The sequence below is a fragment of the Drosophila arizonae genome, chromosome 2 (assembly GCF_054131065.1).
Source record: "Drosophila arizonae isolate 15081-1271.41 chromosome 2, UAZ_ARI_1.0, whole genome shotgun sequence".
In the NCBI taxonomy this organism is placed as follows: Eukaryota; Metazoa; Arthropoda; class Insecta; order Diptera; family Drosophilidae; genus Drosophila; species Drosophila arizonae.
In genome coordinates, this window is record NC_142922.1 from 5,253,937 (window position 1) to 5,277,163 (window position 23,227).

At 40.3% G+C, this 23,227-nt stretch overlaps 2 protein-coding genes across 2 annotated transcripts in view; one reads left to right on the top strand and one right to left on the bottom strand.

The window, feature by feature from the left end:
- The window catches only part of timeout (circadian regulator timeout), a 92,599-nt gene that overhangs the window by 42,054 nt on the left and 27,318 nt on the right, over positions 1-23,227 (top strand). The gene's annotated exons all lie outside the window — the stretch shown is intronic.
- The window catches only part of 2mit (leucine-rich repeat-containing protein 2mit), a 34,678-nt gene continuing 16,012 nt past the window's right edge, over positions 4,562-23,227 (bottom strand). Inside the window, exons 3-4 of the mRNA XM_089462768.1 lie at positions 16,435-18,114; positions 4,562-11,739 (exon numbers count right to left, since the gene is read on the bottom strand). Of these exons, the coding sequence (XP_089318894.1) occupies positions 9,289-11,739; positions 16,435-17,337 (3,354 nt within the window). The 5' untranslated portion in view covers positions 17,338-18,114 and the 3' untranslated portion in view covers positions 4,562-9,288. The remainder of the gene's footprint in view (positions 11,740-16,434; positions 18,115-23,227) is intronic.

A 23,227-nucleotide genomic window follows, 5' to 3' on the forward strand; every position in this document is an offset into this window, starting at 1 on the left:
TTCATATAGCACTCGAATTACTGAAGTGTTTGCTAAATGTATTATATGCTCAATTTTTATTTGTAATATATACATTTGATATACATATACACATATAAAGTTTTTTTTTATGCATATATTCTTCTTTGTTTTGCTTCTATAGATTGTTTCTATAAATTTCAATCAAGTTTTTTTATTCCTTTGTGCTTGTTCTTTTTTTATTCCGATGAACTTAATCATTTTCGCAGATATTTTCTAAATGTATTTTCCACAAATTCGTGATCTTTTTTTCGGATTTTCTGTTGATATCTATTTAAATATTTTAAGCCGTGAACACATAAAAAAATTTAAAATGATATGATGCAATATAGGCAGAGGCTGCCATTATGTATTCTATAAAAACCAGCAAATGGTCCTATAGAGATAAATCTTCTCTATGGGGAGTAAAAAACTAAAACAGCACCGCTTGCCTTAATTGAAGTTCCAAAATGATCTGTGATATTTAGCTGAGATTGCTTAAGGGAAAGTTGGGAGTATATAAGTGAGAGTGCACTGGCTCGATCGCTCTTCTAAATTCAATATATACTCAAATACCCACACTCGTATGCGCATGCACTCGATTAATTTTGATTAATTTTGTCGAGACAGTTTGAAGTCGAATTTGATTCGATGAGAAGTCTCACTGAACACTGCATTCAATGCTCGGGTGCTGTGGGCTGCCAATCGTTTATATAGCAGGCTGCCGTTTGCAGCAGATTCTTGGTTTTGCATATCATGGGTACGGTCAACTGTGGTTATCCTATGTACTTATCGACAAGCTGTTTAATTACAGGTAATATTTCGAAAGACTGCATCACAGTTCAGTAAAATTTATAATCCTATAACTATTAAGCGAACTGCGGCCTATATAAACTTATATATTTTATATATATTTTCTTATATACATATTTGTCTTGATCGGAGGGATATGCTTTGTGATGTCTGTCGGTTTGCATGTAGTGTATCTCGAGAACCACAAAGTCTGTGGACTTGAAAGTTTAATGTAATTGCCTGTATATACATATGTATATATGTATGTGTGCTTATATATATTATACATATATAATACTCTCCAAGCTATAAATTCTTCGCAACTGATGATAAATGTATGTCTCGTTTACGAAGTCTAAAAGATTTAATATTTTATCTAAGAATTTTGTAATGAAATATTCTACATATTTTGCAACCATTTTTAGATTTTTTTCTTTCAAAATTTCTTTTTTAACTATATATACGATGTATGCATAATGAATATACACATTTCATTTATTACGTTACTCTACTCTCTCTCTTCCTCTCTCTCTCTCTCTCTCTCTATCTTTTTTTCTCCATCGTTCTTCATCTCATAATTTGTTTAAACTAATTTAAACATGATTTAATATTTAATGTGGCCAAAAATTGTTTTCTTTAACTTTGCGGCGCACACAAAAACTTGTGAACACAATTCACCAGGCTCACCTGCTCGACAGGTATAAAAAAAAAAAAAAAAAAAAAAAAAAAAAAAAGAACGTGCAAACACCTTGCTGCATTTCTCTAGAGAACTGGCCACAGCTGGCGGCGATGACATTTCGAATAATGTTGCAAAGCGAAAAAAAAAAAAAAACGAAAAGCGAAATGAGAATGGAAAAACATGTGAAGTTTAAAGTTTAAATTGAAAAACAAAACTTGGTGTCCCAATGTCGTTTCGTGTGGGCGGTGTTTAAATAAAATTTGTCGAAGTAGTTGCTTGAGTGGTGGTGGGCGTGGTGCAAGGGGGCAATGTGTGGCTGTATTTTACCTATAGTAAACATAAAACGATGCACACTTTGGGGACGCAACGGCGCAACTGGGCGACAATAAAAAGCAAGCAAAGCGCGAAGCGAGGGGGCTGGGCCGGGGGCAGCGTGGGGCAAAAGTCATAACGAGTGCAAAACCATGAAATGAAATCGTTACCGCCCCAACAGTGTGTGTGTGTGTGTGAGTGGGTGTGTGTGAGTGTGTGTTGTACTTTTTTGTAGCAAAAAGAAGAAGTTTTCGTATACGTAATGCGAATTCGCTTTTCTCATTTTTTTGTTGTTGCTTGTGGAATGGCGCTCTTCACATTTGACATTTGCTTTTATGTATATATGCATGTGTCTCTCACTCCACGTGCGTGTGTGTGCCTGTCTGTGTGTGTGTGTGTTTGTGTCACACACGGTTGCCTGCCTTCATGCATTTGGGCTGCACAGAAATTAAGCAATGTGTCCCAATGGAGCACTACGTTGCGTATACGTAATGCGTCGATGCTTTTGGCCGCGCCGCCAGCAGCGCTGCATTAAATATGAATGCAATTTACAGTTGAGAGTGTGTGTGTGACACACGCTCGCTCAAACAGCCACAAAAATTGTTTGCATATTTATATATACATATATATAGGTGTGTATATATATATATATATAAAACAGAGGCAAATGACGTAAGCTTGAGTTTTGCTTTTCCATTTGTTGTTTCCACCCGCTTGGCGGCTGCTAATGGAGCGCCATTTGGCTGCACAGCTTCGTAATCAATTAGACAACATTTTTTCATGCACACACACACACTCACACATATATATGTGTGTATGTGAGCGTAGCCTGTGCTGTGCAGCCATTTGAATAGTTCGCCTTGAATTGCTCTGGCTGTAAATTGAATAAAAATTAAAATTAACAGTTCAATGGCTGCAGAGGCTACAGGACCTTTTATACATTTGCCGAAACTTTCGGAGAGGTTCATTTCATTTAATTCTCTGCGGATCGGCCAATTCCTTAACTCTGCAAAAGCTGAGCGGCAGAGGAGATTTTTAATTATTTCCTTTGCCTTTTTTATGTGGAAGAGTCAAAGAGAAAGTTGCCTAATGAGATTTATTCTTTTCAATTTTAAGCTAATTGAATTGGCTTAAATGGGCTTAAAATTCGGTTTGTTAACCTTTTTAGTTCTGCTAAATATTTTTATTAAATATTTAAAAAAAAAAATATATATATATATTAGTATTTGCAGTATACCTTAATAATATTTCTGTACTTCACGCAAATTCTTGCTCAAAATAAAACAAATATCAGGAAGCAAATTGAGCTGTCCACTTCGAACCCCTAAGCTCTCATATTTGACTTGTGTCATATTTTATTTTTATTAGCCTTCTTCTTCATCAGCTCTGTTTTCGTTTGTTATTTTCTCATTAACCTTTTTATGCGCAACCGTTGAGCATATTTTGTTTGACATTTGCTGTCCTCCAACGGGCCGTAAATGGATGTGAATTTTAATAATATTGAATGTCGCGTTCGTTGATGGTGCAATATTGAATGCCTTACAGCTCTGACCAGACACAGTCACACACCTACACACACGCACACATATTCTTGACGTGTTGTGGCCCAGCCAAGAACAACAGGAAAAGCAACATGCCGAAGGCGAACCGAGAAAAAAAACCAATTGACTTTCATTTTGTCGGCAATTTGCACAGCATCGTTTGTCGAGCGCAGCAATTCACACACACACACACACACACACACACACACACACACACAGCGTTGCGTGTTTCCTGTTGCTGAACGCAATCATTTGATTGCAGTTCGATGCGAAATAATTGGATTTGAAATAAAATTGTTCATCGACTTGTTTTGCTTTTGACCTGACTTAACCAATGATTATATATATATGTATATATATATATACATATGGCCACATGTGTGCTTATACCATTATTGGCCTTTTCGCTTAGCTTTTATGCACATTTCGTTTGTCTAACTGTCTCATGCCTCACTAATTCAACATTTATTTTTATTGCCCTTGTGCATTTGCTCTAATCTTTGTTCCTTGTCAGTTGTTGCTTCTCCTTGAACCACTCAAAATGTTAATTTGTGCTGTCAATTGAACATAATTGAATGCTAGAGCTTTGACAAAACTGTTTTGCGTCTTTTAAATACATTCAAGTAACGCATTTAAGCAGTTTCATCTAATTTATGAAACTAGAAATTGTTTTAGACAGCTCAAACTGCTTATGTTAAATAAATATTTTAAATAGAAAACATTTAAAATGAATTTAAAGTAAATGAGTGTAGGTCATGAGAGAAGTTAGAAGTTGGAGAAAAATCAAGTGTGTAGAAAAATCAAGTGTGTGTGTAGAGAGACGAATGGAGAGACTGACGGTTAGGGACTCAGCACGTTGCACCGATCAAGAACATATGTATATATACCTGATGGGGTTTGTCGTGCATACTTTTGCCTGTTACATATATTTTAACGAGATCCTTGTTTTCAATAAGACGATCTTTTATTTTAAGAGTGATTGTTCTTCTTTTACGAGTGATTCTTCTGTTGCGCTGAGATAAATATGTTTCTTAGATTTCATCTAGTTATGATGTTACAGATCCTTAAGTTATATAAGCTCATGACAGCTGTCTTCCAGTTAAATAGTAATACAAATATAATATAACCAAAAGAATGTATTCGCTTTTCAATACCTGTTAACCCCTATCATCGCTTGACTACCCAACTTTATCCATTTATTCCATTTCACTTTTCCCTTAAATAAAATAAAATTCACATATATTTTTTTAAATTAAATAATTTTCAATTTTTATTTCGCATTTCACAGTTGTCTGCCATTTCGAAAATTGCCAGTGTTGAGAAGCACGCACTCATGCAGTGTTCTTGTTGCCTCGACTTCTCTGCAAATTTTCTCACACTTAAAGCTAATTTCATAATACATTAAATACTTATATTTTGTTTTTGTTTTTAAATTCTTGAAATAATTTACTTAATTTTCGCTTTTGTTTTTCGGTTTTTAAATTGTATTAACTGTTATTGATTTGATTTGATCTAAGAACGCCTCGCACCAGTGTTGGCAAACGTTTCAATTTTCGAAGAGCTAATACTACACAATAATAATAATAATCATAATAATAATAATGTTTATAATTAGCTGCGGTCAACTACTTATTTACAAAATACGCGCACGCATTTATGTTAATTTTTTTTTGCATACAGAACTGGGCTGGCCATGTTGTGGGCGTGGCGTTTGTCTAAAATGAATAAATATTGAAACTGTGTAAATAGAATTATTTGTTTAATATTCCTTTTTTTTTTTCTTTTGTATTTGCACTGCTCTAAGCTAGAACTCTTGTCATGTTTTCTCACTGTTTACATATACATATATATTTATGTATATATGTATATATAATCCTATATATATTATAGATTGTGTTTTAAATATTTATATGTTTTTACGGCTACATCAAATATTTGGCAATTAGTTTTTGTGGTTTTGTAAAATGCGCAAAATTAAATGCAAATCTGCGCTGTTTAATTTTTCATTTTTAATTTTTTTGTTTATTGTATTTTACTTGTATCCTAGTATTTATTTAAACACAGAATATTTTATATGCATATTTAATATTGCAAACTTTGTTTTTCTCTTTCTGCTTGCCTTTGTTTCTCATGTTTTTCTTGTTGTTTATTTATATGTACAGCGCAATTAAGTTTAATTATTGTGTGTTCATGTTGTCTGTCTGATGTTTTGTTCCGGATTGTTTTACATTTCTGGCCATGTGCAATTATGCGGCTTTATTTATGCGCACAGCCAAGGCAACTTAACTTGGCCAAATCGCTTTACCACTGCCCCACTTGATGGCCAGCTACAACCATTTAGCAGGCAAATAATTATGGGCCGGACAGCGTCTCTTTATTAACTTTCCACAGTGCTGTACTGGCGCCCGGAATGTGACCCAAAAAGTGTCAAATATCGAATTAACTCATTTGAGTTGTTGTTGTTGCTGCCTGGCGACAATTTTCTGCTCGCACGAAACTGAAAAGTTTTCGCAAGTAAATCTTGGCCAGCTGCGCATGTCATAAGCAAGAGAAAACCTTCATTAAATTTGACAATGGGCCGCCTTCATTGTAGTCCAGTTTTTCTGCTTTACTGGCAGAAATTGCCGTATATAAAAAAGGGGATGTCTGTCCGTTCGTCTGTCTGCCCATCTGTCCGCCTGCCTGACACTTGCCCACTTGGAAGTTGGAAGTTGGAACTTCCTTAATTAAGATTTTGTGCGTTCAACGCAATTCTTGCTTATTTTTGCCCTAATCCCCTGAACCGGAGCCCGAAGTCCGGAGTCCAGTGTCCAGAGTCCAGAGTCCGTTGTCCGTAGTCCGTTCTCCGTAGTTTGTTGGTCAGCATTACTTTAATTGTTGTTAGCCCGCTTTGCTTCACATTTCGCTTTTGTGGCCAAAAATAAATCCTTCTGAATTGCTTGAGACGAAACGCTTGAACGCCTTCCATTGCCGTTGCCGCTGCTGTTGCTGTTGCTGCTGCTGCTGCTGCTGCTGCTTGTAGCTCAAACTGTGCCCAAACCCCCAGATACATTTGTATCCGCATCTTTATCTATCTTCCTGTTGCTGCGGCTCTTGTGTTCTTCTTGTGTATTCCAATTACAAAGCCACAAAAAGTTGAAAAACTGTGCAATGACTGTGGCTTTCGCTCCCCCTTTTGCCGCCCCCGTCTGCGGCTCGCACAAGATTGTTGCACAACTTTTTATCGTGTCTTAATGTAATTGTTGTGTTGCACCCCCAACCCGCGCCCGCTTGTGCCGGAGTCGCCCTCATGAAGTCGTTGCTTGTAATTTGATTTGCTGGCACATTATTTTGATGTCGGCCCAGCCCTGGCCAGAGCAAGGCCAGAGCAAGGCGTGTGTGCTCCATGCTCCGCACATTGCCATTTTTCACATATCTTTCAAATAGTTTTACAACATCTCACATTTGCTGTGGCGGATTAGTCGTCTGCCCATTTGGCTGGATTTACACCATATGCTCTCTTGGTCAATTTATAAATTGAGGCCAAGAGGGCGGCTGTCGAATGAATCGACAAGTGCCAAATAACAGTAAATGGGGTGCCGCACGAGGTTGTACAAAGCAATTGCCCGGGCAGCTCTTAAGGGTGTCAATACAAAACAGAAATCAAATATATCCTAAAGGAGTTTTCTTTCTGGACCAAGTGTGCTTGTTGCTCCAGGCTCAAGTCCGGCCCAGACGAGCCAAGCCACGTCGAGTCGAGTCGAAATTTTCATTAAATTGTTCAAAGTGGGTTAAAGATCTGCTGAAGCAGTTGACTTTTAAAGTCCATTAGCAAAGAGCGTCGTTGCCTGAAGATGAAAATCTATCAAGAGTTTTATTTCGAGTGAGAGCTAAATGCGTTTTACACTTTCCCCCCATCCACTTGGTTGCCCAACATTTTGTAATTACTTAGTCCGCATGCTCCACTAGTCAGAGCCTTAGTTAGTAGTTTTCAAGTGCCAATATAGAGCACGAAGGAATGCCAAAGCATAAAGGAGTGAAGAGTTTCGTCTCTTAAAGTTTAATAAGTGTTGTTTGCTTCCTACACAGAAATAGAATTGAGAGAATTTGAACTTAAAAATAAATATAAAGTAAATCGAAATTTGTTGATTTATATGAAAAGAGACATCATGCAACATGAAAGTATCTCAAGGTAAAGTAATAGTATCTGAGAAACGAATAAGAATAGTTTTACTTATATGCCGTGACAATTGAATGAAACTGTACAAATTTAAACTGCGGCTCTAAAGCATCTTGTGGTACATTCAAATATCTCATATATATGAGAAGTTTCTGCCAATTTGATAAGAAAAGTATCTGTGAGATTTATAAATGTTTAAAAAAAGTAATTCATGTTTTTAAGAGAATATATTTGTTATTGTGTTGTATATAAATAATATTGAAAAGTATCTCAAAAAGGGCGTGCAAAAGTATCTGTAGGATGAACTAGGATTTTTATTGTGAATTTGAAGGAGATTCTTTGCTTTTAAGAATATACGAATGGAATATACTGTGACTCTCAGAGTACTTACAGTACAGCAGTTAAAAGTATCGTATGGCACAAATAACCATCTCATAAATATGAAAAGTATCTATAGTTTTTGCAGGCAAAAAAACGTATCTGTTATATATAAATATATATTTATGAAAAGGAGTTAGTTTCATTGTTTTCAGTACTCATATTAAGAGTATATCAGAAGAGTAAGAGTATATTAAAAGTATCTCAAAATTATTAAGTATCTCAGGGATTGAAAAAGTATCTATGAAAACGAGTTTAGTGCTGTAAAAAAGTTGCGTGAATTTAAAGAATATTATTGCCTTGTAGCATAATTTATATTTACTTGAAAAGCATGACAAATATTTCAAAATTGAAGAGTATCTGCAGACATAAAGAAAGTATCTAGAAGATATTAAAATGTTAAAAAAAATAAAAAATTTGTATTAATTTTTAAAGAGAACATATGGAAAATCGTCGCTACTTCCGAGCTCCTCCTCGCATTACAAATGGGGCTATCCAAAGCACATAAAAATGTTCCTGGTGAAATTATGGAAATTGCCGCTTGATCTGGACATCTGCTCACAATTAACAGCACCAGCAAATTGAGACTTTTCCTTTTGGCGGAGCTCGTTATGGCCGATTGGAACGGCTCGAGCCTTTAGCAGCTGACTTTTGGCCATAAACTAAATTGTTATTTAATACTTTATCGATATATTTCATTTTTATATGCATGACTATCAAAGCACTTAATCTTGGCCAACGGACAGCCACTTATGCACACATATAAAGTTAACTGACCAACACACACACACGCACACACTTAAGCTCACACAGATACTCAAGTTGGGGCTTTAGCCCTGGTGTAAACTGACCCAAATACAACCACAAGATGGACATCAAATCGAGGGCCTTGTTGCGAATGGTTGATGGTGTGAGGGGGCAGGAGCTGGGGCTGGTGAGGTGGGTGTTGCCTGATGGCCCATAAAATGTAGCTGGCGGTGGCTATTTGGCTGCTCTTGGCTATTTGGCTGCTGGCCGCTGCACGCGGCGTATACGTAACGAAACTTTATGACAAATTGTTGCTGCTAACCTAGACACTAAGATGCCTGCCACGTGTGTGGCCACGATGAGCCATAAATCAAACGAGACTTGGCGAACATAAATATATATATATATATATATGTACATAGATATATATAAATAAATATATATACCCAGTATATGTATATAAAGATGTATGTGTATATATGTATATATCTATTTCTATGCTGCTGCTTCCTCTTTGGTTTATGACTCATTTTGGCCCGTTAGCTGCGGGCTGTGGCTTAAAACTATGCAGAATCTTTTCTATATATATGTATATATGTGTTTTGTGTGTGTGTGTGTGTGTTTGTTTATTTGCCCTTGATTCACTGGAGTGTTGCGTATTGTCGCTGTCCAAAAACGGTTTGTCACCAGATGCCCAGCCGGCGTGTGCTGGGCGCCATCAGCTTGCTGCTCATCGAGCGCAGCGTTGACGCTGACGTCGACGTGGACGTCTGGCCACTGCCCAGCTGTGGGGCAGCAGCCGCAGCTCTATGTGTGCTGCTGCTGCTGCTGCGTCTGTTGCTGTTGCCCAGCAGCTCCATGGGCAGATGGGGCATGCCGCCGGCCGCAGCCATGGGACTGCTGGGCGCCATCTCTATGTAGTAGCTGTCCTCGTTGCTGGGCGAATGGAGACTGCTGCGACTGCTGCCGGAGGAGCAACCGCTGCCACTGCCACTGCCACTGGCGGAGCTGTCCGCTAGAGAAGCGCTGTAGAACTGCAGCTTCTGCTGCTCGCGCTGCAGCTCACGCGCCTGCAGATTGTGCAGCGGGGAGCTGTAGGGCGCCTCGCGCCTGGTGCTGTGATGCCAGGCGCTCAAACGTGCCGGATCCGTCTGGCCGGAGCCCTGATAATGCAGAAAGCTGTGCACATCGTCGTTCTCATTGAGCTGGCGCTGGTGATGCGGTCGCTGGTGTCCGGCGCGCGGTCCACGCTGCCAGGGCAGCTCACAGCGATAGACGTGCGCGAGGCCGGCGAGCAGGACAATCACCAGGATGCAGACGAGCAGCAGCATCAGGCCGGGATGGCTGCCATTCAGGCTCTGCTGTGGGTGAAGGCGCGTGGCCAGCAGCTGGGCGGACTTGGAGGCTTCCGTCTTGAGCTCCACAAACGCCTTCAGCTGGGCGAATGTGCTCAGCTCCTGCTTAAATGCGTTCGGCGTGTTGACGCTGCTGTGTTGATGCTGTGGCCGCGTGGATGTTGCTGTTGTTGCTTCAGTTGTTGTTGTTGTTGTTGTAGTTGTTGCTGCTGCATGCTTGGTGCTGTAGGTCATCTTCTTAATGCTCAGCGAGGGCTTCTGCTTCTTCTTCAGCTTGGCATGCTCCAGCTCCAGCTGCTGCTGCTGCTGCTGCTGCTGCTCGGCATGAGCTCCAGTCGCCTTTGTGTCGCCCTTTATTGCTTCCGCTTGTCGCTTATCAGTCGCTTCCTGCCGCTGGCTGGCAGCCAATGTTTCCGCATCCGCCACAGTTGCCGTTCCGGGCAGCAGCAATTGCTCCGCATCTATCAGCAGGTTGTCGCCCTTGTGCATCAGCAGCGGCGTTCCAATTAGATGACGATCTTTAATATGCAGCTGCAGCGTGGCATGTTTATGCATCGGCTTTGCCTCCTGAGCAATGGTTGTTGATGTTGCTCTTGTAGTTGCTGCTGTTGCTGTTGTAGTTGCTGCTGTTGCTGTCTCTTTTAATACACTCTTGGCCAGTTTTTGTTTGTTTGCCATGTCAGAGCTTATAAGCGCCAAAATTGTTTGTGGCACCGCAGCAACATTGCTAATGTTTGTTGGCTTGGCCAGTCTAGCCGGCGCTCCCTCTGCTGCTGCTGCTGTTGCCGTTACCGTTGTTGTTGTTGCTGGCGACGTTGTTGAGCTGCTTGCCAAAATGCTTGTGCGTTTGGCAGCGCGCTGCAAACTTGGCACGCCAATGGCTGTGGCGGTTGCTGCTGTTGTTGCTGCTGTTGCTGCTGCTGTTGTTGTTATTATTTCGGTTGGCATGCCAGGCATTTGTTGGCGCTGCAGTTGAGCTAACGAAGTCGTTTCAGCTGGCCCTAAAGTTTTTGTGGTTAGCAGCGCGATGTTGTTGCCGCTTGATTGCATTGCATTTGGGTGAGCTGCTGCTGTTGCTGTTGTTGCTGCTGCCTTTGACTTGTGCACTTTTGGCATCGTTGTTGGCATTGTTGTTGTCGCTGCTATGCCGCAAGTGGGCGGCATTGATTTGGCCAGCTGCTGCACAGCCTCCTCGTCTCCGGTGGCCAGTTCATTTGCCACGCCCCCGCACGCTGGGCTGAAGCTCTCGTAAAAGTTGGCCAGCTGCACGTAGCGTCGCTTCAGATCGATGCGGCCCATGGTGCGGCCCAAATCGACACTGCGACAGGGACTGGCCCATTCGGCAATGCCCAGCAAATCGCTGCACCGCACGGGATTGTCCTCCAGCAGGAGATCGCGCAGCTGGGGCAGCGTGTGCACAATCGCCTGACTAACGGACTCAATGCCCGCCGACTGCAGATTGAGCGTGAGCAGCTGGGGCAGTGGCAGTGCCGGCAGGAACATCAAGCGATTGTTGGACAGATCCAGGGTCTTCAGATTCTTGAGGCCAGCGAATGCCTGCGGCTGCAGCTCCATGATGCTGTTGTGCTGCAGAAACAGATGCTCCAGCGAGGTGGGCAGACTGTTCGGCACATGCATCAGGCTATTGTGATCGAGGAACAGCAGCTCGAGCAGCTCCAGCCGACCCAGTGCATCGTCCTCCAACTGTGCCACGTGCGAGTACGACAGATCCAGGTACTGCAGCAGCGGGTAGCTGTCCAGGTCGCCGCAGTTGATGGACTGCAAATGCAAGAGCAGGGAATATATGAAAAGATTTGCATAGGTGATATGCTTGCTTATAAGTGGCATGGGGTAGATAGGTTTGGTTCAATTAAAGCTAGAGTGTGTGAAACAAATTGTGCAAAAAGTGAAGAATTTATTGTGGAAACTATATTTAATTTAACTCAAGTAATTAAAGAAGTTTGTGTATTTTAGATCTTAAATGCATAAATCGTAAATATGTTGTTTTTTAGATATATAATAATTTTTTTTAGATTTACTATTATTATTATTTTTGAATATATTTTTTTTTATTGTTATTATTTTTTTGTATATATTTATTTATTTAAAATTTTTTTTTTTTTTTTTTTTTTTTTTTGTATTTATATATATATTTTTTTGTTATTTTGTTTTCATTTATATATTTATTATTATTGTTATTTTTGTATATTTATTATTATGTATTTATTTTTATTCATTTCTTATCTATATATTTATTTATTTATTTTTATTTATATATATTTCTTTATATTTTTATTATATTTATTTAATTTTTTGTATGTTTATGATTTTTTGTTTTATTTATTTCTTAGTATTATTACTTTTGACAATTTGCATATTTTATTAATTGACAGTATGCTTAGGTGCTTGAAAATAGCAAATAGATTTTAATTGAAATTATTATCATAGAAAGTGTAAATTCGTTAAAATTTTCATAATGTTAACACTCTACGTGAGAATACCTATGATGTCAGTTCTAATATGCTCTAATTAATGACACTAATTATATTTGCTAGAAATATGGTCATGGAAGTTCAATGAAGGGGTATGGCTGGGCGACTAGAGTGGAGTGGGTGGAGATCAAACAGTGGAGGCATGATTAATGAAAATGTCAGCATATGCAGGATTGGATAAGGGTGGTATTCTACAAAGTCTCAAATTTCTTTAGATTCCTCTTAAGGTCAGAACTTTGATTCTCTATGGCAAGTATTAGTTCAAAAAAATGCACAAAATATTTTAAGCAAGTTTTTCTAGTAAAAACATTTGCAGAGCGCAAGCTCTTGCATTTTCTCTCTCCACACACTTTGCTAACCACTTGGTTTTCCCTTTTACTTTCCTTTCCATTCTCTTTGTTTGCCCTCAAAGAAAGGGCAACGAGAGTGTCCGTTAGGTATAAATCTGTGCGAGGCTAAGCTTTAACGAACTTTCAGTTGAGTCTTGGAAATTTGATCAGTGTGAGAGGCGAGTGACTTGCTGACATTGTTTAAAAATTAACTTGAATCAGCCGCTATAATTACTTCAAAGGCTGGTCGGATGCCAGCTTGCCCCTTTTTTGATAGCTGCTAGCTGACTGGCTGCCTGGTGTTGCCTTAGCCCCGAGCAGTGCCTCGTCTGGGGCCAAAAAGTAAACATAGACGCGACTCATTAAATGAAACAAGCGACAGGCACGAAGCCAGTCAGACGGCTCAGACGGGCGACCAACCGAACAGCCGTTACTCCTGCTGCTGCTGCTGCTGCTGCTGCTGTCGATGCCCTTCGGGCGCAGTTGCCGCAGACGGGCGGAAGCTTTGGCTGTGGAAGACGTCGTCTCTAAACGCCATAATTTGCCATGAAAAGGCTGCGTGTTGACTAGCGATAAAAGGCAGTGGCAGCAGTAGCAGAAGCAGGAGCAGGCAATGGCAGACAAATTAAAATGCCTGCTGCCAGGCAACAAAAGAGAGCGAGAGAGGCAGTAAGTGAGAGTGAGATAGGGAGAGTGGCGCTGCAAGGGAGCACAAAGCAATTGCAACTAGCTGGGCTGTCTACTGTCTTGGCGCGTCTCAGCTGCTCGCTGGCTGTTGGCTTAAACGTGATTATGCTTATGCCAATTATCCTTATTTTATTAATGCCCAGCGTCGAGCGTGCGCCTTTTGCCTGCTTAGCCTCTACTTTTGTCCTCCTTTCGCAGCTTACGAATGGCATTTTTGCACCTTTTATGGCATTTGCCATAATCGACGACAGCAGCAGCAGGAGCAGCAGCAGCAGGAGCAGCAGGAGCAGGGGCAGGAGCAGTAGCAACAGCAATTTATAAGCCGCATTTGTTTTTGTATATGTACTCGAGCCTGTTGGAGCTTAGTTAATACCCGAACGAAGCCCCTAAACGGCTGAGACCGTCCTTTGTGCTGCTAATGCAAAACGGGCTGAATTTAGTTGTTTTTGTCATAAATCATTTTATCGTTATACTTTCTCATATTTCTGCTGCAGGTCAGGTCAATGTGTAAAGGTCTATGACTCGCTGACTTGCCTAATTATTTATAAATGTATAGAATAATGCCAAAGAGCTGTATATTTCTTTTTTGTTTGAGCTTATGATAATTTCCATTTGTTTCTTTATTATTTCAACTATTCAGAGTGAGGACTCTTTTCATACATACATACTTTATTTATTTCGTGTGTTTAATGATTAGTATTTTTAGTTAATTCGAGTCGTGAAAAATCCAATAGAAAATAAATTCTATTCAATGAATTGTGTTCTCAATAATTCTCGATGAATTAAATTTCTGTGTAAATAAAAAAACAACTTGTTATTTCGAGTTATTAGGATTCTCCGGTATATATTTTTATATATTTAATATTATTTTATTTAATCTGCTTTGCGATAAAAAAAAAAAAAAAAATGTTTACCCAAGTGATTTTTTTTACGCTCTGCAAGGCAACGTCTTTTAAATAGAAAATAATATTTCTTCTTCTATAAAAATAGCAGATCTCTATTGATGTCCCTTATCATGATCATGTTATCTCATCAGCAGATAGAGCATTGAGGAATGTAAGATTACCAGCTCAATTTACTAACTATAAGAAGTCATGGCAACATATATGATGTATTAAGAAAGATATCTATATAACCTGCATTGCTCTTCAGAGCCTCTTTCCTTATATTATCTGAGTTCAATGAAAAATGTCGTCGCTCAAACGTTTTTGTAATGATTCTTGGAGATGATCGTAGATGATGGTAAATTACGCTCCGAAAATTCCTACTTTTAAAAACTTTACTAAATCAATATTGCCTAGCAGTCTTCTATTATCTTCTACCAGTCAACACTTTGACTTCCCGCTAGGGTATTTAGGAGTTCGCCAATCTTTTGTTTAGCATTTGGCTTTTCTGAAAATGCGCAACCCTCTGACTGAAGTCAGCTGCCAGCCGAATGCTGTCTTTTTGCTTGCCACTCATTGTGAACGCTAATCGCCAGCTTAACGCGTCTGTCCGGCCGTCAGTCAGGGACAGTGCGAGGCTATTTAATTTATTATATTTTGCATTGTTTTCGCTGGCATTTGTGGAAAGTGCGAAGTGCACTTAACGCTTGCTTTGTGTGTGTGTGTGTGTGTGTGGCCGCATTGTGATTTTAATTATGCTCTAGTACTGACTAAGTGCCCGACTAAGAGCTGTCTAAATAGCAGCGCAGTGCAGAGCGCAGAGCGCAGAGCAGCTTGAATAAAGTTAACAACAATTTTAATGGGCTTACGAAAGGCACTAATAGCAGAAGTCTTGAAAAGCTTTTAGACATGTTTTACCTACCGCACATACACATATACATATACATATTACGGAAACTAAGTTCAAGAAGGGGAACTAGAGATTGAAAGTAGCAGAAAGTAGCTTAAGACTCTGTACTTATTGCCAATTTCAAAACATAAAGCAAAATATATTGCATAAAATATAATTAAATATATTTTATATTTAATACTTTGATAAAAGATACAAAGTGATAAATAAATGTTATATAAAATAATTTGCACATAAATGACAAATAAATATATATACAAATATATAATACATATTTATCTAAATTTATCAACATATAAAATTTAATAAATATATTTTATATGAAATAATCTAATTACACATAAAGCAAATTATTTTACATAACAGAAACAAAATATATTTTTTACACAAAAAAACTCTTATACAATATAATGAAGTCTCCCCTTTGAGCAGAAGGCGTAAAAGACTTCTAATAAAATTTATTGATAAATAAACTCCATGGGATTGCAGCCAAGGGCTAAGTGCGTCATTTCTTATCATTTGACTTCAAGATATGGCTGACATATCAATTACAGCATAAAATATGGCCAAATACTTCCACATTCTAATCAATAATATTTATGTGTAAAATTTCCTTTTCTGCGCTGGAAAATAATTTTAGAGCTCGGCGACAAAATGGAATGCGAGGCACATTGGCCCGTTGCCGGAACGGGGAGCCGGAGCCAGAGCCGGAGCCGGAGTGTGAGCCGGATGTGCGAGTCGAGTGGCAACAACAAAATGGCGGCGTAAATTTAAAAATAACAAAGTGTAAATCATATGCCCGGGTGGATAGCTGCGTGCGTGGGTAATCGGAGTCGAGCCAGAGGCCCACTCGAGCGCCGAGTCGAGCTGAGTCGGCAAGGACCGCAAAACAGATGCTAATTAATGGCAGCAGAGGGGCAACTCAGACGCGGCTAAAGAAAAACTGTGCCTGTGTGCGTCTGTGTGTGTGTGTGTGTGTGTGGGTTGGTTGGTTGCTGCTGCGAATGTGCCGTTAATTGCCGACAAAAGCGTAAAAATTGCGGTTCATTGCGTGCACACACACCGAGAGAGGGAGGGAGATAGGTTGAGGGAGAGAGAAATAAAGAGGAGAAGACAGGAGGCTGTGCCTGATGGTTTCACTAATTCATTGATTACGTTCACACGTCGCTTACCTGCAGCCAGTTGTGCGACAGCTTGAGCGTGCGCACGGATTGGGCCAGGGCGGCGGGCACCTGGCAGAGGCCCGTGCCGCTGGCGTCCAGCTCCTTGAGGCTCCAGGAGGCGACGAACTCCTGCATGGCGGCGCCCACCTGCGGATTGTGGGCAATCGATAGGCTAACCAGATCGGGTATGCCCTGGAGAGCGCGTATGGCTGAGCCGCTCAGGCGATTGTGCGATAGATCCAGATGCTGCAGATTGGGCAGCGCCAGGAAGGTTTCGTAGTCGATGTCCGTGATGTTGTTCCAGCTGAGCAGCAGCGTTTCCAGACCCACTAGATTGTAGAATGCCTGGCGATCGATGGCGCCGTCGAGCTGATTGTGCGCCAGATTCAGTTGCTTCAGCTGCGGCATGCGCTGCTCGAAGAAGCTGCCCGAGAGCCGGCTCAGCCTGTTGCCCGAGAGATCCAGTGTGACCAGCGACGCGCTGAGAGCGGGCAGCGCCGTCAGCGAATTGTTGCAGGCGTGCAGCTGCTGCAGCCGTGTGAAGTTCTGCAGCTGCAGGCTGCTCAGCCGATTGTGACTGAGATCGAGGCGATGCACCAGCTCGAACTGGCCCTGAAAGTTCTGCTGGCTATCGTAGACGCTGAGCCCTTGGCGCGTCAGATTCAGCAGCGCAGCGCCTGACGTTTCGCGTTTCTCGCGCGGCTGCGTCTCGCGCTTGTGCTGGTAGCGCAGCTCGGCCTTATAGTGGGCCGGGGCGTGCTCATCGCGCAGCATGCGGCGCACGCCTTGAAAGCTGAGATGCTGCGCCAGCGACAGCTTGCGCTCCTCCTGCTCGGCGGCAGCATTCGTCAAGGATAATGCCTGGGCGCTGCACAGCAGCAGGGCCAAGCAGAGCCACAGCCCGAGCAGCATCTTTCCGGGTGGGCTGTGAGTGTGGGCGTGGCTGTTGCTTAGAAGGCCGCCTCCTTTATTTGGCGCTAGTTTTCCTTCTCTTTTTATGCTCGTTTTCCAGTTTTCTCCCCCTCTCTCCCTCTGTTAGGACCGGCCTTTAATTTCACTTGAAATTTATGCGCTGTACGTGCGAACGTTTAGCGCCGCGTCTAAAATTTGTCGAATATGGGCAACGTTTTGGACGTTTCATTCATTTGCCTGCCATTTATTTATACATTCATGCACTCACGTACAGCAGGGCGCCTATTTCTCGGCTTTCTCTGTCGTCCTTTGGCTTGTTCGTCACGTGCTGGACCATGTGACAACTGTCAACGGTTTGACAGCTTTGCCGTACGCATGGACTTCCGGTGCGGCGCCACGGCCATTGTTTCAGAGCGAAAGCGGGAGAGCCCCAAAGAAAAAGGAAAAATGGTTGCCTACTTTTCAGCGCTGACTGCTAAATATGCTGAATTTTTAATTAAATATCCGCTTGGTCATCAGCTTTTTCAATTGTTTCGCTTTGCTCTCTCTCCCCTTTCGTACGCCCTTTTACACTTTCCCGTTTCACCTGTTTCACCTCGGTCTTTTTTTTTTTTTTTTTTGGCTAATTGCTGCACAAAACGCTGCTCAACTTCAACAAATGTCAATTAAAAATCGCGCATCGTTGCCTTAGCTTTTGTTGGTGTTGTTGTTGTTGCAGTTGTCTGTTGTCGCATTACAACGTTGATTGTTCCCCTGGCATCATCGCGTGCTTAAAATCTGTAATGAAACAAGCAACAAGCAGAAAAAAAGAAAATAATTGTAATTACGTTTGTTATTGCAATTGTCATTGTTGTACGTGTTGTTGTTGTTGTTGTTATTGTTGTTGTGGGCTGCTGCTGCTTGAATGCAAAATGCGAAGTGAAAAAAAGAACAGAGGTAAAAAAGGCAAACTTCTTTATAATTTGCTGAGCATTCGCTTTGTGTCTGCACTTGATTTTGCATTTGTTTGCTCTATGAATGCCAGGGCAAAGGGTATTTTGAATACTTAGTGAAAGATGTAACACTGAGCGGTAAGCGTGATATATATTTAAATAAATATGTATATAAATCGAGCTATATAAAAAAAAAATAACATGTATAACATATGTGTCTATAGGAGATCTTAGCTTATCTTTCTGTCTCTTTGTCTCTTCATATTCTGCTTTTCCTTTCCTCTATACATTTCTGTTGTCTTATTGCTGTCTTCTTTGTTCTCTTATCTCTCGTATACTATGTCTTATCGCTTCTCTTTAATTCTCTCATCTTTCTCTACCTCTATTGTCTCCCTCTACCCTCCTTGTCCTCTTCTCTTTTCTTTCTTCTCTCTACTTTCATCGCCCCTGTAGATTATCTCTTCTATTTTTTTTGTCTTCTGTCTTCTTTTTTCTCACTTTTCTTTGCTCACTCCTTTCTTCTCTCTACTCGTGTTTTTACCTTCTCCTTTCACTCTTCTCTATAATTTCATTCTCTTTTTCCTTTTAAACCTTCTCCTTTCACTCTTCTCTACACTTTGCTTCTCTCTTCCCTATATTCCCTTATCTCTTCTATATTTGCTCTTCACTTTTCTCTACCTTCTCTCTTCAAGCTTCCTTATTTTATTCTCGCTCTCTACTTTTTATTCCTTTCCTTTTTCTTCCCCTTTTTTTGCTACTTTCACATCTTCTATGATTCCTTTTTTAAAGTAAGGGTATTCCGTCTTTGATTACTCGCTGGCTACACATTCTCACTTTCTCGTTTGCTCATACCTTTTCTCCTTTTGTTGTTGTTTTCGTCCCTGTTTCTTTTTAATTTGCGCTCGAGCTTTACGACTTGAAAGCGCTTTGGCACTTTGGCTTAAGTGTTATTTTTATGTTGATTGCAGCTAATGAAATTATAATTTCAACACGCTTAACAGCCAGCCATAATTTGGCCTGGCTGTGCGCGGAGGGGTTGCAGCGGCAGTTTCAGCCGGGTCGTGAGCCCCCTTGCCACATGAGGCACCTTTTCTGACCGCGTGTCAGCCGCATGCCTTGGCATATGTATTTTAGTGTGTGCGTGTGTGTGTGCGTGTGTGTGTGCTATAAATCATTTAACTGGGTCATTTCATTTCCGTTGCAGACGAGCGACAGGAAATCCACTGCATAACCAGCAACTGTCAACAGACAAACCCTCCGGGCCGAAAGCGACGCAAATTTGATTTACTCCTTGTCGTCGTAATGATGCCCCAGAATGTACGCCTGGATCCCTTCTCCCATGTTTTTTGTTTTTTTTTTTTTTTTTTTTGTTTTTGCTGTTAGGACAATCTGCCCAAAAATTAATTTGTCAATGTCTACTTAAAGTCAAAATTGCCAATTCACTGCGCTACCCAAAATGGCAGTTTGGGGCCGTAATATGCGAATTGTCGCTCATACATGTGGGGCATATGGAAGTTCTTAATCTACAAATTGCTCAGAGATGTGAGAGACTGCGTTGTGTTTATGTAGATGATGGAGTGTGAACCTCAGAGATATCTGTTTAGTTTTGATACAGCTGTAGATGTGTGTGTCTGTGTGTGTGTGTGTAGGTATTCTTAGCTATTTCTTGATCAAAACTATATCTAATCATATAAAATGTATTCTACTAAAAATTTTTTTAGCAATAGAATATAATTTCGTTGTAGCTGTAGTTGATCGTAAAAGTTGTATCTAATCATATAAAATTTATTGTAAATAATTAATTTATTTATTTACTTAATTATTTATTTAATTATTTATTTATTTATTGTAGCTGTAGTTGATCGTAAAAGTTGTATCTAATCATATAAAATTTATTGTAAATAATTAATTTATTTATTTACTTAATTATTTATTTATTTTTATTTTATTTTTTTTATTTTTATAATGTAATATAGTATTGATAAAGCTGTTTTTGTGTCTATCCTTAGCTAATTTTTTTTTTAACGTTTAAATCATATTCGTATATATATCATATTAACTATTATTGACATTATATCTAATCATAAACAAGTTGATCGTATCATATATCATTAGTAGTAGGACATTATATTATGTGCATACGAAATAGTTAAGCACTTGATTTATGTTGAGATTTAACGTTAACTTTTTAAACCTAATTTGTTTCCCAGACTCATTTGCCTTCAGGTCATGAAGTACGATATTATTTCAGCATAAGCATTTCTATTTACATATGCATATGCTTTTTTATGTAGAATGGTTAAGTCTATAAATGTTGATGTTTCTACTACAAGCAATACACACACATAGACATAAATGCACCCTCACACAGACACCCACACCCAAGTGTGTCTACAAATTTATAGGCATCACATGAAATTTATTGACAAATGCCATCAAGGAGCTGGCATTTCATTTCACTTGTCGTTTGCTTACGCAACAGCAGAATATAGGCCATACGTTAAGCGACAGACTTGAAAAAAAAAAAAAAAAAAATAAAAAATTAGAAAAAAATGAGAACGCCCCACAGAGAGCGCCCCCCCTTTTAACGCCAGACAGTGAGACAGATGGACAGCCAGACAAATAGATGATGTACACAAGTCAGTTGACATGAGATTCGATTTAAAAAAAATAAATAGAAGTGAAGAAGAAGAAACAGCAGCAAACCAACAACAAATATGTAACAGCAATATCAGCAGCAGCTAAAACAACATGGCCAAGGACGGCTGTCTGTCTGACTGTCTGCCCCTGCTGCTGCTCCTCCCCTGCCCACAGCCGAACCCAGTCGAAGCCCCGCTGGAGTCAACAGTCAGGGGACGCTGCTTGTTTTTTGGTTTTTATTTATTTATATTTTCCTGGTTTTTTTTTTTTTTTTGCCGGCTGTTTCCTGCGTTTGTCAGTTTATTTAATGCCAGCTTGAAAATAATTTGCGAATTGCTATGGCATCTATACGTGGATTATATATTACGCTCTTGCCTCGTCTGTCGTTTATGATTGAGCATTACCAAGCTGGCCCCCATCCCCCTGCCCGAAGGAAATTCGAATATTTATGCGCTAAGCAGCTCGCATTTGGCCTTCAGCTTGCCTTAGTTTTCAGCCAGTTAATCAAATGCACAGCACAAAAGGCAAACAAATGGCTGCCGACGCAGCACATTTAAAGTGCAGCCCTTTGTGCCATGGCAGGAGACTGGAACCGGCAAGGCACAGGAGCCTTTGGATTAGATAAGATGCTGCCTAGCTGAATCTCGCTCTCCCTCTATCTCTCTGTCTCTTTGTTACTCTCTCTCTCTCTCTGTTCAAGTATATATTATAAATTGTTGCTTTAATAAAAATCCAGGACACTGAAATTGGATTCTGCAGGCAGCATGCAGCTGCCATACGTCAACGATTTATTTTATAGGAATTTAGCCGAGTCCCAGCCCAGTCGAGTAGCAGCAGCAGGAGCAGTGGCAGCGGCAGCATGCGTCGTGGTACGTGGCTGCAACACGGCTTTATCAGTTGGCTCAGCTACTGCAGCAGCATGCAAATGGCATTTGATGGCAAGGACAACGCTGTCGCTCGATGCATTGCTCATTGAGTGCCTCCTGGCTGTCTGCTGCTTGCGATACTTTTCCACACAGTTTCCTGCTGCAGTTGCTCGCTCAATTGCACAACAAAATACAAAATTGTATCTTTGCCCCCGTCTGGTCCATACATAATGGAGTGTTTCGTATCTGCTTATGGTGTGTGTGTGTATGTGTGTGTGTGTGCATTGTATGTATTTGCATTTCAAGTAAAAATGCAGTGACTGCTGGATTCTTACTCAGTTAGTTTACTCACAGTGTGACCACCTTTGCATTCATTGTAATGCGCATTTGAATACCCTAGGATTTCTGCATATAGAAAGGGTATATTGAAAGTGATAAGACAAGGCAGACACAGAAAATCATAGAAAATATATTTGATTGTACATTTGCTATAGTTTTCATCACTTCTATCTACTTCTCTTTGCGCCCATATAATATAGTCTTAACTAACCTCATCGATCTCAGGATCTATGGCTGCTAGGTATATGAAATTTAGTATATAAGCAGCTGATACGCCTTTAAATGATCACAACAAATATTTTTTGCATATGACCATAGTTTTTGGAGTTATGTGAAAATCTAAAATTATTCTATGAGAGGAGGGCTTAATGGGATGCCAACAATAATTTACAAATCCCATTTCATATCAGAATAAAATTAATACTCTCTAAACGCCTCACATCTGAGCTCTTATTGTCTAATTCTACTTAAAATTTTGGAAATTCTGGATATTCCATTAGCATAGTATCTGTAATACATATCTGCTTAATATTTCTAGCTACTTATTTGCCTTGTGCTGAGTATCTATGACTCTCGCATACTCCTTTCCTGCCAGCTTATTTGTCATGCATGAGCTTGCTTCTTCTTCCTCTTTTTTTTTTCCTTTCCACCGTTTTCTTTTACCCTGAGCTGCTGTTTTAATAAACTTCCGCTTTGTGAAAGTTTTATGCTGTCTGCCGCCCGTTGGTTCTGACATGCATTCAATGCCAGCAACTTCATTGGATCTCTACTGCAGCTGTGCAGCTGTAGCCCACGTCCTGCGCCCTGCGGCCCTCGTCCTGCAGCTGGCTGCATCTGTGTCAATGTCAACATTGGCAGGACGTGCGAGTTTGTCACTTTCAGTTGAGCTCGTGGCTCTTAAACTGCCAGTGAAATCTTTAAGCAAAGTGTCCAACACTTTGCAAACAATTTGCCAGCCTTTACGATATTCCCTCTCTTTGGGCATTTTTTTTTTTTTTTTTTTTTTTTTTTTTTTTTTTTTTTTTTTTTTTTGCATAGCCAATGGGCGCTGTTTTTGTCTGGAATTTTTTGCCCTTGCAGTGCACATAAAAGTTTTTAAATTAAACTTTTTTT